The sequence below is a fragment of the Python bivittatus genome, unplaced genomic scaffold, assembly GCF_059951505.1.
Source record: "Python bivittatus isolate LINGU-HERP-01145 unplaced genomic scaffold, Pbiv_v1 ctg000020_np1212, whole genome shotgun sequence".
NCBI lineage: Eukaryota > Metazoa > Chordata > Lepidosauria > Squamata > Pythonidae > Python > Python bivittatus.
Window position 1 is genome coordinate 49,993,070 of NW_028277030.1, and position 17,073 is coordinate 50,010,142.

The following is a 17,073-nucleotide window of genomic DNA, read 5'->3' on the forward strand; positions in this document are numbered from 1 at the left end:
TGTTCTCAGTTGTTCATTGGGGAGAAAGTGAATCAGCTAATTATTTCTGAGCATTCACCCCTTCATCTGCATAGATACGAATTTAAAGTTACAACTGTAAGATTAAGTACTGCTTAATTTTATTTCTTAGTAACACTTTTGGGATTGTAACCGTAGTATTTTAAATTCTGGCCTCAATCAGCAGGATTAAGTATCTTTAGCCACTTCTATGTTATATTTACAAATGTGCATTTATAACCACTGAGCGATAGTTAAGTTCAATATTAAAATAAATTTTCACATATAGTAGCCAGCACAGAGTAGGAATAAACTCCTATTTAAATAAATATAACTTTGCAAAGGTCAACTTTTTTAAACTGCATCGTATACAAATAAAATTTAAATGTAACTCACACAACGTGAAAAAAAATCAATCTAAAATCAGTGTTTAAAAATTGCTTAAGGAAAAATACTAATGTAAGAAATTGAAAATGGTAATCCATTTAATGTATGTTTTTGCTCTTTAAGCAGCAACTTTTGGCAAGACTAAAGTTATGAACATTATGCCATCTACAACTGTAAGATGAGCATCGTGCATCTTATTCAGCCTCTTTTTTCAAAAGCGTATCATTTTTTATGCAGTGGATTGTCAGAATAAAGTGATATTAGACTTGGCTTGACAAAAATGGTATATAAACTCTGGATTACCAGGTGGCATACTTTTCATTCAGGCATTTTAACACTGCATCTTTGAGGGTTGGCACTGCTGATTTCATCCCAGTCTTCTTCTCACAATAAGAGGAACTTAAATATATTTGCCTGAATAGTCAAGAACTCTGTTTTCACGTAAGATTTTTATGCCAATTGTGACCTAATTTTGGAGCAAATATATTATAATTATTCATCAAGATCTGCTGTTGCAGATCTCCAGAAGAAATCAGGTTTCTTTAAGGCTTTTTATTTTTCTATGTGCTGGAATTCAAACGTTCACATTCAGAAGAAACTACTTTGCCAAATTCAAAACAAAGAGTAAATATTTATTGTTATGCAGATGTCATGCTTACTGTTTTTGATTTTTTAAAACCTTTTATCAAAACCAGTTTTTTCAATCTAATTAACACAAAAAAGGTAAATAGTCGATGACTAAATTCTAAGTTTGAATTCCTTCCTTATCTGAAATGTGAATGTTTTTTTCATCTTTTATTTCCTTTTGCATTACTCAAGAACTGCAGAATAAAACAATCATTACCAAACTGGGAAGGCAACCTTTAAGGAGCATATAATCTTTACCTATCGTGCCCCAAACCATCAGTGCTGCCTGCATCCAAAAAAATCTTTGTTATGCCTTTGTAATCTTCATCCACAGTTCTAAGACCCACAAATAGCCAAGCAAATCCAACTACGTTTGTCATGAAGGTTCCCAGTCCTGATCTACCCTAAAGCTTGCTGAACTATTGTTACAGTGCCCTCTTCTGGCAATTCCATTTTTACTCCAGAAAACATTGCATTTTCTTTATCAGCATAACAGAGGAAATAAAAACCGTTTTCAAAAGAAACACATTCACAACTTTGACCTACATTCAGAAGTTTTGAAGAAATAAGATTTTCTTGCAGCACATAATGATCTCTTCAACAGAAGACTGCATTACCCGCATGAACTGCATAAATGTATGAAATCTTTCATCTGGTGCAGAATTTGCTTTCCAGTACTGTATTGTTTTTAACAGAATTATGAGGAACTAAAACCAGAGCAGCATCTAACTTAGTTGTTACTATGTTACTTAGTTGTTACTGTGAGACCAAGCCTGTCATCACTGTAGCAGGTTTCTCCCATGTCCTGAGCGTAGCAGTCTGAAATTACAGTTCTCAGTTCATCAATATCTTTCTGTAACTGACAAACCTCTGAGAGCTTCGAGAGAGTTTCCATGCTATGGTGCTTCTCATCTTCATTTTTTCCCAATAATTTTATTAAAAGTTTTAAATAGAACAATAAAAGAATACGAGTGGGAAAAAAAAGGAAAAAAAGAGTGTAAGAAAATTAAACAAAACAAAACACACCCCTTCCCCTAAAAAAAGCGACTTCCCACCCTCATAATGACAAGTATAAACAATTCCATAATCTCTTCACCTCCTCTCATTAACCAATGTAATCTCTTCGTCCCATAACCCATCTCTTAACAATAGGCAAATCAAATAAGTAGCCCCTTCTCCCAGTTCTCAGCAAAAAGTCCAAACAAAGAAATGCTTTCAAGTCAAATAGGTAGCCAGATATCTCTGTGATTAACTTATCTGCCACAGGTAACTTTTCAGCCACTTGTCTGGACTGTTCTATTAGCACATAGGAAGGCGGACATCATCTTCCAGGCAAACTTTTTGTTTGCATCTTTTTGTTGCAAACTTTGCATTGCAGTTATCAACTCTTTTTGTTCCTTCTTCTGGGACACAAGCTGCAATTCTTTTTCTTTACCTTGTGTCTTGGACTCCTCCAATTCTTTCTCTAGCTTAACAATAGCAACTTTCAGTTGCTTTTTCATTTCCTTGGGAACCTGTAGCTGTACAGACACTCCCCTATTTACAAACGGGTTATGTTCCGAGAAGCTGTTCATAAGTCCATTTTGTTCGCAAGTCCAGCAAGCATGAAAAACACACGCAGTTTGTACCTTACATAAGTGGCAGTATTGGCATAGGCACTTGCAGCAATGGTGTAGGCATTTGCGGAGATGGCGTGGGCTCATCCTCTAGAGTAGGAATGGCACGTTTCCCCACTTTCCTGAAGAAACGGTCCAGTGAACTTTGGGTGGTGGTCTTCCTCTTCTCCTCATATATGACGCTGTAGCACTAGATTACACCATGGACAGCTGCAGACACCTTGGTGAAGCACTCCATGTTAGGGTCCTGCACCTCAAACAATGACAGCACTTTCTCAGTTAAGCTGAACCTCTCTGCCATCAGTTTGGTCTGAACTGCTTCAGTAGTTTGATCTCTTCATCTTGTTTTCGCTACTCCTCCAACTCCATGAGATCTTCATTGGAGAGGTTCTCCGTCTGTGCAGCTAGCAGCTCATCAAAGTCCTCTTCCTCCAGGTCAAGTTGAAGCTCCTTGCTGAGGGCAACTAAGTTGCTGATAACAGCCTGCTACTCCTTTTCCACCACCTCAAGCCTGCGAGAGTCATGAACGAACTGAGGGCACAGACATTTCTACACCCTGTTAATGTTCGCAGGGGTAACCTCACACCAGGCTGCATCAATATTCTTGATGACCCTGAAGATGTTGTAGTACTTCCAAAACTGGTGCAAGGTCATCTGGGAGTTCACTTCAGTTGCCTGGACTGCATCCCTAAACATGCGCCAAAGATAATATTTTTTAAAGGTTGCTATCACTCCCTGGTCCGTTGGCTGCAGAAGGGAGGTGGTGTTGGGAGGCAGATACATAACCTTCAGATTCAGATGGAAATTGTCCAGGTAAGGTGGATGACCCGAGGCATTATCCAATATGAGCAGAATCTTGAAGTCAATGTTTTTTGCATGGCAGTACCTCTCCACTTCTGGGATGAAATGTTGGAAAAACCAGTCTTCAGAGATGAGAAGGGTGACCCAAGCTTTTTGTAAGCCTTCCATACAACAGGAAGTGAGCTCTTTGAGATGTTCTTGAGAGTTCGCAGGTTCTCAGAGTGGTGGACTAGCAGCAGTTTTAGGCTCAGGTCACCAGAAGTGTTGCCACCGAACAGCAGTGTTAGCCTATCCTTCGCAGCTTTGAAGCCTGGTATGGTCTTCTCACTGATGTATGTTCTGTCTGGCATTTTCCTTTAATAAAGCCCCATTTCATCCACATTGAATATTTGCTGGGGCAAATAACTATCTTCCTCGATGATCTCCTTGAGGGTTTCCAGGAACTCTGGCTGCAGCCTTGTCTGCACTTGCCACTTTGCCACTGACTTTCACGTTATGAAGGTTCACGTGAGCCTTAAAGCAGTGGAACCACCCATGACTTGCAACGAACACCTCTTCACCTGCACATTCACCAGCCTTTTGTTGTAAGTCATGGAATAAGCTCTTAGCCTTCTGCATCAGCATTAGGCTAAGCAGCGTGCGTTGCTGATGCTGATCTTTGATCCACATGCCAAGCAACGCCTCCATCTCTTCAATCACTTTTCCTCTCCTCTTGCTTATTATCATGGATTGCATAGGCACTGAACTTTTGACATGTTCCGTAATCTTGTCTTTGTTCTTAATGATCATTCCGATTGTGGAACACTTCTTGCCGTAGGTATGTGCCACATTCACCATCTTCTCCCCCCTCCATTTTCTTCAATATCTCCATCTTCATGAGTGTCGTAATGGATTGCCACTTCTTTGTGCTACCCCCCTCCCCATTAGCACTCTTGTGCTTAATTGCAGACATTTACTGTCTGCAATTTGCAGTTGCCACACACCAAACACAACCGACCATGCAAGAAGTCAGGACCAGAAGTCAGAACCAGGAGTCGGGAGATGGTGGGAAAGGGTTAGTTTGTGGTGTACCTTCTCCTGACCTCTGGCCTGACTTCTGGCTCTGACTTCCGGGTCCATCTTGTTCATATTGGTGAAAGTTCGCAACTTGAAAGTTCGTAACTAGGGAACCGTCTATATGTCTAAAGTCATTTAAGTGATCTGATTTTGTTGATTGTCTATGACATTCCACACTATCAGAAAAGGAATTTGCAATGCCTGTGTCCTTGCTTTCAGAAGTTGTGCTGTGTCTTCTGATAAGAATGGTTTGATGGCTGGGTAGTGGACCTATTCGGTAGTCCTCATTTTGCCCGGTTTCAGAAAGGAGCCTCCCCCACATGGTGCTGGTACCGCCTCCACTGCCGAGGGGAAAGTGAGGGGTGATGGCAAGGCAGAGCGGCCCCCTGCGCAATGCCGGAGGACACAGTCTGGACGAGGGAGACAGAGGTTGGTTGCTGGGCATTTGCTTCTCCTGTGGCCATCGTTTCCTTTCATGCTTTGCAGCCCGCCTTTGGCCTGAAGCAAGCTGCTTCAGGGCTGCTTGCTCAGGGGTGGCTGCAGCAGCAGCTACAGCAAGCACCACAGCAGCAGCAGCAAGGACAAAAAAAAACTTTACCTGTACATTTTTGATTACACTGAACAAATTTTATTTTGTATACATTAAATACTGCATTCTGTAATATGAATCTCAAACCTTGTAAAATGAATGCAGTTAATGTTAATTAAACGTTGATTTGAGTATTTTATACCCTTCTTTGTCATCTTTTTGAATAAGTTATGCATACATTTGGTTAGCCACCAGATAATAATTTGCTTTCCTGATGGCAAAGAGTCTTGATACTAAAGTGCAAAGCTCAATACCTTAAGTATGTTCCAGTGAAATTAAAATCATGGCGGTTTTTACATATAAGCATCCTGATTTAACAAGTAATCTCCATCAAGATTCCCCTTTCATATTGGACCCACAAGTATAAAAGAGATTTCAGGAGAGATTATGGAAAACGTATCCTGCATTTGGCTAAGCTTGTACTTTGCCTCACTTGAGATGGTGTTTTTCAGTCACTTCCAACTGTTTGTGACCAAATATACATCATTTTGCCAGGATTTTACCTCCATAATTGTTCCTTTGAATTCGTATAAGGTCATGCTTGTGTCATCAGTATCTAACTCCCTTGTCTTCTGTCAGCCTCTTTTTCAATTGCCTTTATTTTTACAAGCATCAGGATCTTCTCCAATGACTCTTGCCTTTATATTTAATTTTAAATATTTAATATTATTAATTAAATATTATTTTTATTAATATTGATATTAATTCACATATTAATTGAATATTAAAACTCTAGTTTAGTTATTAGTACTTCCAGTGAGCAATCAGTTTACTTCAGTCCAGCATCACAGTTCAAAGGCATCAATTTGTCTTCATCCAGCTTTTCCAAACCTCCTGTTTTCACAGCTATATGTCACAACTGGAAAACCATGGTGTTGACAATTGTAGGAGAACTCTTGAGTTCATTTAAACCAGAGATCAACACAACTTCATTGAAGTGCCAATTCGTTTATTAATTCGTACTGGAGGTGAAGACAAGCCTAAAGAGTTAACCCTAAGTCTCTCTTTGTAGACTGACGCACATTATAATATACATTTAATTAGTGTAGCAAACAATTTGATTGAGTTATACTAAAATGTGTTAGTGAGGTCAGGATAATGAGGTGAATACAATGGCTTGCTTGAGTTAAACAAAGGGATCTTAGAATATATTTTCTTGAGATGTTACTTTCCCTAGGTGTCCTTGCTTCTTAGCACTCCTACTTACTTGAATCAATCAATCAATCAATCAATCAATCAATCAATCAATCAATGCAAAAGAAGTAAATAATTGATGACTTAATTCTAAGTTTGAATCCCTTATCTGAAATGTGAGTGTTTTTAAATCTTTTTTTCCCTTTTGCATTACTCAAGAACTGCAGAATAAAACAATCATTACCAAACTGGGAAGGCAACCTTTAAGGAGCATATAATCTTTACCTATCGTGCCCCAAACCATCAGTGCTGCCTGCATCCAAAAAAATCTTTGTTATGCCTTTGTAATCTTCATCCACAGTTCTAAGACCCACAAATAGCCAAGCAAATCCAACTACGTTTGTCATGAAGGTTCCCAGTCCTGATCTACCCTAAAGCTTGCTGAACCACTGTTATAGTGCCCGCTTCTGGCAATTCCATTTTTACTCCAGAAAACATTGTATTTTCTTTATCAGCATAAAGAAGAAATGAAGAAGAAGAAAGAAACACTTTATTCACAGCTTTGACCTACATTCAGTAGTTTTGAAGAAATTGGATTTTTTCAGGATGAAGGAGGCAAGAAAGCTAGGTGGCACAGGAATGGCTTTTGAGGGGTTCCCAACCCCCATCCCCACAGAGGGTCTGCAAAGGCTCAGTGGCCTCCAGTGACTGCACGTGCCTGAGGTTAGCCCCAGCAAAAGGGCCATCCTCCCCTGGCTCCTCCAGGGGTGTACTCGCGGTAAGGAGGCCGGGTGGCACAGGAACAGTTTTTGAGACCTGGAGATGGAGATGGACCGCCGCTGGGCCACCCCCATCTGTAGGCCCCCATGGGGAGACTGCTGAGACACTCACCACTGCTTAGAAGCAGCCACCGACCAAGGCCAGCCCAACCCCACTGACAGGTCCCACTGGCCCAGAGAGCATGGTTGGCTTGTCTGCGATTGAGGATTGGGTAGACCCGTACCCTCTGAGGTTCCTGAAAACCCAGTCACCATTGATCATTGACTGGATTCTGAGCAGCAAGGACAAGTCAGGTTCCTTGACCTGAGCTCTGTGAGTAAGAAACAGTCAAACATCTGCGATTAACTGATCTGCCACAAGTAACTCTTCAGACACTGGTTGTCTGGACTGTTCCATTACTACATAGGAAGGCGGACATCATCTTCCAAGGCATTCCAAGGCATTTTTCTACTTTCCATCGCAAGCTTTGCATTGCGATTATCAACTCTTTTTCTTCCTTCTTCTGGGACACAAGCTGCAGTTCTTTTTCTTTACATTGTGTCTTGGACTCCTCCAATTCTTTCTCTAGCTTAACAATAGCAACTTTTAGATGCTTATTCGTTTTCTCAGGAACCTGTAACTATATATCTAAAGTCATTTCAGTGATCTGATTTTGTTGATTGTCTATGACCTTCCACACTGTCAGAAAAGGAAGTTGCAATGCCTGTGTCTCACTGTCAGAAGTTATGCTGTGTCTTCTGATATGGATACTTTGATGGCTGGGTGGACCTATTTGGTAGTCCCCGTTTTGCCCGATTTCGGAAAGGAGCCTCCCCCACATGGTGCTGGTACCACCTCTGCTGCCGAGGGGAAAGTGAGGGGCAACAGCAAGGTAGAGCAGCCCCCTGCACAATGCTGGAGGACTTGGTCTGGACGAGGGAGATAGAAGTTGGTTACTGCTGGGAGTTTGCTCCTCCTGCAGCTGTGCTTGAGCTAAACAAAGGGATCTTAGAATATGTTTTGTTGAGAAGTTACTTTCCCTAGAAGTTCTTGCTTCTCAGCACTCCTACTTACCTGAATCAGCATTCCTTGTGTCTGTGTTTTATAGCTGAGCTAGCACTCTAATTCCCTTTAGACAAGGGCATGTAGAGAGGGGGTGAGTGCCTTTGAAGTTGCATGTTATTTACCTGCCCTAACGTCATTTTCTCCTTTAACTGAATGTTCTTTGTATCTAATTCCTGTATAGCTGAGTTAGCACTTTAGTTTCTCTGGAACGTATATTTGGGTTAGGGGCTTTTTAGTTTGACCCCCAAATTCTATTTCACAATACATTATTTTGTTGTCAGTATGATGTCTCTGCGTATTATTTTGTCTAGATCTGTCTGTCATACTCTTTTTTTCCAAGTAGCAGATGTCATCCTTGTAAATTTTTGAGCCTAGGTTGCTACTTCAATTTCTTTTCTGTCTCTTTGCATTGGGTTGGCATTGCCTGTTGACATAATCTTAGTATCTATGTCTATCATCTATCTATCTATCTATCTATCTATCTATCTATCTATCTATCTATCTATCTATCTATCTATCTATCTATCTACCTACCTACCTACCTACCTACCTACCTACCTTACTATCTACAGGATGTACCAAGAATCAGACATTATAGGCCAATAATTTAGTCTATCATATCAGTGTGTACCAAGGAAAGGTGAAGATGGGGTTCCAGGATGAGTGATTTGTTCTAATGAGTTGCAGGGAACTTAATTTTGCTGATGCCTTAGCTATAGGAAGGGGAGATAGCCAGAAGCTCACAAACTTGCCCATTGGGATCTCTTGCTTAGGAACCTTAATTAATGAAGTTAGCTCTGTGCAGGAACTAGAACAAAGAAACTTTAGTTGTATTTACATATCACATTAGGCCATGGTGTATTGTAAATTATCTATTAAACAGTCATCTTGCATATGAACATAGTAATTATTGCTTGTTTAGCCAATTCCTTTTTTTCCTCTCTCGATGATTTTGTTTTACATCTTCAATAGAAAAAGGAGACTTTAATGTGAAATTGCTAAACTAGAAATTATCAACAATTTGATTAGTTTAGGTTTTAATTATAACAGTTGCTTTCTTCTAGCTGAGTGAGTCTTAAACTGCTTGACCCAATTATCCCTTTTCCTAGTCTCAAATAATGTCATTAGTGCCACAAAAATGCCAAACTGTGTTGTTTTACACAAGCACTTTCGCAGTGGCAATCCCAAACTGGATCCTTGACTCACAAAGAATCAATTACAAATCACTGCATTATCCCCAGGATGTGCCCAAATATCTCCTAGTTTAAGAACAACTTTTCTAGCTTGTGATTTGGAAGATAGTGTTATTGTACATGGTTGACCTTCATTTTGTACATGTTTGAACTTTCCTAGCAATGCCTTCGAATTATATCCAGAGGCAGAAGTGAAGATATATCAAGGGAAAGTAGGTAAAAGCACCAAGTTACAGATTCTGAGAAAAAGCAAGACATACATTTAATTGGTAGCAAGGCATGGCACTCTATGATAATTCCCAAGGCAACTTCTGATGGACTGAAGAGGAAACCAGGCACCTTAGCTGATAATAGCTAAATGCTAGGCACAATGTATTTCTCTAGTCCTGTTTCTATCTAGTGCAAGCACAAAGAGTTCCCACACTGAAAGGAGGTCTTGACCTCCTGTTCTTACATATATATACACACACACACACACACACACATACACACACACACACACATACCTTCTGTGTTGTTGATGTTGATATTACAGATTACTGAGGATTGTCCATCTGACAAACCATTTCAGTCTATATACTCTTTATGTAACAATGAATCAGTTAATATTACAGCACCAGACTGGTTTCAGAGTTGCCATTGTAATAAAGGCTTTCCTTGGGATAGGGTGGTTGTGTAGTTCCCGTTAGTAAAGTTTGGTTTTATAACTGGTTGTATTGATTTTCTGGTTGGCATGATCTGTATTTAAACATACTGGTTTTCTTTTTTATTTGTAAGCTGCCCAGAGTGGTTAAGGAGATGGATGGCCTCAAAACTGGAAAATAATTACATTTTTATTTTTCAAAGGTGATTTTATGAACATCGGTTTTAGTCTTCAGCCTATTTATCTGAAATAATCCCACAGAAGTCAGTAGCAACTTCCTCAAAAGCAAGCTTTTATACAATTATAGCTTGGCTATCTCTTTTCTGTCTCATTCTCTGCTTCTTAATCCCCATTTTGTAGCAGGTCCTCAAAATATTCTTGCTGTTGCAGACTGCCTTAAAGTGATTGAAGGATTAATGGGATTCTATGACCATCACAAGGCAAGACTGACAAGTACCTAAGGCTATAGTTACACAAACAATTCCCTAAACTGAAGATTTTAATATGCTTCCTATCTCTGCTTCTTGCTCAGTAAGCAGCAAAACAATTAACACAGTTGACTTTGAAGCCGTTCTTCTTTCCTTTTAATTGCTATCTTTCCAAGCAGCCCAGAAAGGGGAATATAATTTATACTTACTTATTCCTCTTTGTGAATGTTGTGTGTGTCCCTTGAGGTGGGTAGGGGGCTTGAGTAACCAAAGCCAATGAAAAATATGGGAAACTGGATTTCTCCTCTCAAACTTTTTCTAGTCTGAGCTGCTGTTTCAGGCATTTTTCCACCCAAGAATTAATCTAACCCATCTATGCTGCTGCGTAATAGACTATGAAATCGGACATGACCGATTGATCACTGAGCATTGATTTACATGAAAATGAACGGGATGTAAAGAAAGCATCCAGAGCTGTGAAAAGAGGCTGTTCATTCACTTTACAAAATGAATTGATTTACTTAGCAGCTCAGCAAGAAGATTAAACATGTTTGCGTCCCAGTGAAATAAGCAGTGGCGTTACAAGGCAATGAGGTGGACAGGGAGGCTGCGGAGATAACTTGGTGGGTCTCCACTGCACGGTCGTTCCAACTAGAGGCTTTGTCCTACCAGTCAGCTGATCAACCTGTTTGTGTTCTTTGGACTCGTTGATCCCAGCAGCCACAGAACTTACGATTTACAATCATCGTATCAGGTGTTAAAATAGATTTAAGTTGTTCAGAAGAAGAAGCAATTAACAGCCCTGGAGAGCATGTGGTAATTTCAGGAGACGAGTTTGCTGTGTTCCAAGAGATCATGAGCATGGTAAGCAGCAGAATAAGACCTGAAGTTATTTTAAATGTACAAAGAGGAAAACATTTGTAATTACAAATTCAGTTTTTAGCATGAGTCCTCCATTTCTGACAGAAATTGGTCATCATATAATAACAATAACAATAATAATGATAATGCCGATCTATCCATTTTTCTAATCTGTAAAGGTACTTTTGATCAACTAGGTTCTAAAGCAGTGAAGGAAACAGTGTATCTAGACAGTCATTACACAGAGATTATAGTCAATTTTAATAATTTTTAAAACATTTATGATTTGCTCCTTAAGGCATTTTGTCAAACAGGAAATCTCTCCCTTCCCCTTTATAAATTTTCTGTCTAGGTAAACTGGGAAGTTGAAAAACATTCTGGAAGAAGGCAGTGGCAAACCACTTCTGTTGTCAAGAAAACTGTACTAATGTCCACATGACCAGAAGGAATCGAGCCTGATTTGAGGTCATCCTTACTTTATTAGTTATGCTGATACTTGCAGCCTTAGACAGAAATCAAGGAAAAGGTAAGAAAACTTGTGTGCATATACACATATACATGCACATATGCAGGGAAACCTGTTTCTATCATAAGGGGATCCTCTTCATGCACCATGTTGTCAGCCTGTGGACTTAACTGCTGCAAAACAATTTGATGGTGAGTAGCCTAAATGGAATCAGACAAATGTATCAGAATCTAATCCTCATGACAGATAATAGAACACACTGGAGTGGAGAAGCAATACTTTTCAGAAATGGGGTTATGTATAAATATTAAATTATTAACTTCTTTATGTTCTCTCTGTGAGCTTTCCAGGAAAAGAAAAGGAATACAAAACAATAGTCTTAATATGACTCTTAACACATTCCTACATTTTTCAAGAGATGGATACATGGATGTGTTCCTTGATAATTGTGATAAAATGTGTTACATTTTTGAAAGTATTTATTAATTGACAGGATACTTGTTCTTTTACAAAGTTAGAAACTGGGTTTTGTCTAATTTTTCCATTATAAATATTTTTGCAATTTTTTTTTACCAAAGCCATTGGTTTTCATAGAATTCCCTGAAATTATAGAGTAGGACATGTACTGAAATATGGATATTTAGTCACTGGCCACACCATCATGGCAATCATTTTATCAGTGTGGTCATCCAGAAGTTGCTGAACCAACATCCAGAAGCTTCAATCATCACATCCAATAGTATGGGATACTGGGTGCTGTAGTTCAGCAACAACTGGAGGCCCACAACTTCCGGCCCTATTTGTCAGCTCAACAAGGTAGACCAGACTAAGAAACCAATGCCATATAGGTCAGGTACTTTTATTGAAACAGCAATAGTAAAAGAATCCTGAAAGTCTGAATGTGCTTCCCATACCCTCACTTTATCTTCATGTGAACTAGGGAGAAACTTGCCTAAGACGTTTTCTCAAGTTATTTTCTTGGCTCAGATTCAAGCCCCACTTATCTGACCATCTCCTTGGTAGCAGCCCCTCCTCCTGATCTTCAAGGCCATTCCCTATACCCTCTACACTGCTTTAGATAATGCTTCCTTTTTGTAAGAATGAGGCATATCCTTTATTCACTCTTTTATTTTAATCCATGTCAAGTGAATCAAATGAACTGCAGATGATTTAAATAATGCCATTTATAAATTCTGATACTTACGCAAATGTATAAATGCCTCTTTTAGTGATGTACTGCTCTTTTATTTTAGAGAGATGATCCTGTGACTATGGGGGACTGGAACTTGCTAGGCAGTATTTTAGAGGAAGTGCATCTCCATTCCACCATAGTGGGCAAAATCTGGCTCACCATCCTTTTCATATTTCGCATGTTGGTTCTCGGTGTGGCTGCTGAAGAAGTCTGGGATGATGAGCAAGCAGAGTTTATTTGCAACACAGAGCAGCCAGGTTGCAGCAACATCTGTTATGATAAAGCTTTCCCCATCTCCCTGATCCGCTACTGGGTGCTCCAGGTCATCTTTGTCTCTTCTCCTTCCCTTGTGTACATGGGCCATGCCCTTTATAGACTGCAAGCCCTTGAGAAAGAGAGGCAGCAGAAGAAAGCCCACCTAAAAGAGCAGCTCAAAGAGATACAGCCTATTATAGAAGATCACCGGAGAATAGAGAGGGAGCTGAAGAAGCTGGAAGAACAAAAGAAAGTGAACAAGGCTCCCTTGCAAGGGGCTTTGTTGTGGACCTATATCCTTCATATCTTGACCCGATCAGTCTTAGAAGTGGGCTTCATGGTAGGTCAGTATCTTTTATATGGGTTTCAAATGTACCCACTTTATAAGTGCACCCGTCCACCCTGCCCTAACACTGTGGATTGCTTTGTGTCCAGACCAACAGAAAAAACCATCTTCATGGTTTTCATGCATAGCATTGCAGCAGTTTCACTGTTTCTGAATATCTTGGAAATTGTTCATTTGGGAATTAAGAAGATTAGAAACACTCTTTGCAGGAGCTCCAAGGAGGAGCTACTGACTGCAGAGGAGGATGCCATTTTTAATTTCCCCAAGAAAAATTCAGTGATACAGCAGATTTGCAACATGAATAATTCAACCCACCAGGACAGTTACAAATTTAGGTCAGAGGAGCAAGGTAGGCTACCAGTCTCCTTGAATCTTGAAGAAGGATATATACTTACTGAACAAAATCAGCACCCAGGCAGTGTGGAACAACAATGGCACATAAACTATAGAAGTTGGCCAAATCATTATCAAGACCAACTGCATCCCTTCTATGGGCATCTTGGATATCCCAGTGAGAACGAACAACATCAAAATAGACTGTTCCCCAGGCATGATACAAGCTTCATGAGTCAGTGCCATAATGGTGAACATCCGATTGCATCCTGTAGCACTGACAACGTTCCAATGCAAGCAGGGCAGGCTATCAACCTCTACAGAAGGAATGAACCATATGTATCAGATGATTCTAAGAACCCTTCACACGCCTCTAAAATTTCCATAGTGTCCAACCACATGGAGAGCCCTCAAGCTATGTTTCGGAAGCATAGCTGGGAAGTTGGCCACAAGGACTTAGGAAATGACAATGGCAGCTCTCCAAACACCATGCCTTATCAGAACCACAGCTCCAGCATTTTACCCAGAATGCTGTCGAAGAGCCATCTGGACATCAACTCAGTGACCTCAGACTCACAGAATGGTTCTGTCTTGGAAGCTAAATGGCAAGATGATAGTAGTCCTCCTATCACACCATCATTTCCCTCCACAAGGGGACGCAGAGTGTCAATGGCAAGTAAACCCCAGCAGCCTTTCTGCTAGTGTGAGTTATTGTTCTTTAGCATCATTTTAGTCCAGGCCTTGGGCTTAGTGGTTTGTCTGTAATTACGTTCAAATATAAAGGGGGAAAGGTAGTGTGGTTCTTTCAAATCAAGGGACATCTTTGAAAAATGCAATTGGTTCAGTGGAAAGGCATTATTTATACAATACCAAACAAAATCAGCCGAGCATTATTTTAAAAAAGAGGGAGGAAACAAGACAAAAATAATTCATTTTTAAAATGTTATATGACCATTAACTTGCTGAACAAAGCTCCAAAATTCAGGATTTCTGTAACGACACAGATCAAGTTGTCTCTTTTGGTACATAATAATTTAAATACTTTTTTTTAAAGTATTCATTAAGATCAATCAGTGCTGTCACTGCTCAGGGTAGGTATGAACTGCAGTTTAAAACTTTTTAACATTAAGAAACATCAAGAAATCTTTCCACAAACACTCTTTCTCAAAACACAACTTCTTTTATTTTTCAAATTGGGAACCGAGATTGAAGGTTCTGTGTATCAAACCTATTCTATTCTGATCTCATGATATATGGATCCAAAATCTCTTTTATCAGACAGCATTAGACTCCTAACAGGCTATTCATGTCCAGGGGAAGCTTTTTTGTGTTAATAGGAAAGACAGAAAGAAGAGACTTTGACTCATGGTACAGTAGAAAGGGAAACCGTCTCAGTCAGTAATATCTGCAGATTGATTCAGATAGTCAAGAGGTAGTAAAATGGCAAGAAATGATAAGGTAAAAAAATAAAAAATAACAAGCATAGGCAACTGATGGTCTCTGGGATCACATCTAAATAATGGAGGATCCCAGGACATCTAGTCTATGTAGAACACTCTGGTAACTCTGGGTCAGGATGTACCCAGGCTTAGGTAACTGCCAGAGGATTTTAGGATTTTAGTGACTGTGAAGTGATGGTTAACATGAATAGAGCAATCTGTGCTGGGCAGGATAGATCAGAGGGTCCAAAATAGCATGTAGACTAAACTAACAGGCATTTGGAGGCAGATTCCCATTGCTGAATTGGTTTTTAATGCATTGGTTTCAATAGTCAAGAAGATGTTCAGTGAGCTGGAAATTTCTTCTTCAAATCACTGTACAACTCTAATCTTTGAGTATTCTTTGGTGAGCCTGTCTTTGCTTCAAACTTTCAAGTTTAGCATTTCTTAGCCTCTTCTGTGACAGGGCTTCCATTATCCCTTGCTGACAACAATCTGGCTGATGCGCATAAATTTTCCAGAGTGTAGAAGAATTATTATTTATAATGGAAATGTGGTCAAATGATGGACAAATGCACATCTCAGAACTTCCTCTTCCCTTATCGAATTGGTGCCTTCATTATATAAAGGTTAAAAAAGCAAGGGAAAAATACCCTTGTTTATGAGAACATTTCTCTATCACCTCCTATTGTTAACTCTATGTATTCATTTTGGAAAGCTATGTAAATTATATGCATTCAGAATATTGGCTATGAATAGAGAACAGTCCTCACTGTTGTTTATGATGAGTTTATTATCTGTATTTTAATGTATACAGTGTCATCCATTATGCACTATACATAATGGCAAGTTCGCATATCACACTAAGTAAAACTGTTGCTTTGTTTGCTTTTGGTTTAGGATGATCTGTGAACTCTCTTATAATGGGTTAGTATAAGGTACACGTTAGACCATTATGGTCTAGTCAACAAGCTATGATTTATACATTCCTAGATTCTTCTATGGGAACAAAGTCATGATGTGTATCTGTTATATAAACATAGGCACGTACACCTCTCTCTCCCTCACTCCACACTTGCAGAGTGAGCAACTGCTCTCTATAAACAAAATCCCTTCGTATATTTACATTTACAGACACAGTGTACTTGAACGTGCTACCAAACTTTATTTGAGATTAATATCTTGGGATCTTAAAGACACAGTATTTACCTTTAAAACATTCTTTGAGGCAAAAAGGTCTCTCTTTTTATTCTAATGGAATTTTATTTTAGGTTGAAACAGGCAAAAATTGTATCAAAAGAGTACCAAGTTTGTTTATCGTGGCATAGATTCACATTTCTAGATTAAGCTTTTAAACAATTTGTTACACCGATCTTTCTAAACTATATGCAGGTAAGAAGAACATGAACTTTCCATTTTGGATTGCTGAAGTGATTTCAGCACAGGTACCTCTTTTCCTCTTCCTAATTTAAATTTATACTTTTATTCTCTTCCTAATCTAATATTTACTTAATTTCATATTTGTTCTATCTTATATGTATGCGTTATGTTTGATGTGAACTCTGCATGTCTGAAAGAAAAAGTGTGAACGTGTAAGAAAGAGAAAGAAAATAGATAAGAGGACATTTTATGCCAAGACTGTACTTTCAGTCTCCCCAGTCTGCCAAGACAGCTTTTGTTGGAACTGAAAACTATAGTTTCAAGATTATGGTTTAATCTGTATTTTGAGGCTCAAAATACAAATTAAAACCCAGCTTTGAATTGTATTCAGGTTCTTGAACAAGTAATTGTCTTTATACTGCAAAGTTTGCTTGTCTGTTATATGTTTGTGACTTACTGCACGGCTGAGGCAACCATATTGTGATGGTGCCCAGGACATTTTTTTC

General features: G+C 39.2%; 1 protein-coding gene across 1 annotated transcript; it reads left to right on the forward strand.

Annotated features, from left to right (window-relative positions):
* The first annotated feature begins 12,893 nt into the window (after nucleotides 1-12,893).
* Nucleotides 12,894-14,450, forward strand: GJA10 (gap junction protein alpha 10). The gene has a single exon (XM_025176827.1). The coding sequence runs from the start codon at nucleotides 12,894-12,896 to the stop codon at nucleotides 14,448-14,450; it is 1,557 nt and encodes a 518-aa protein (XP_025032595.1).
* Nucleotides 14,451-17,073: the final 2,623 nt, after the last annotated feature.

What these genes read in the sequence shown, in the direction of transcription:
- GJA10 (XM_025176827.1), top strand. Translation starts at nt 12,894, where the DNA reads ATGGGGGACTGGAACTTGCTAGGCAGTATTTTAGAGGAAGTGCATCTC.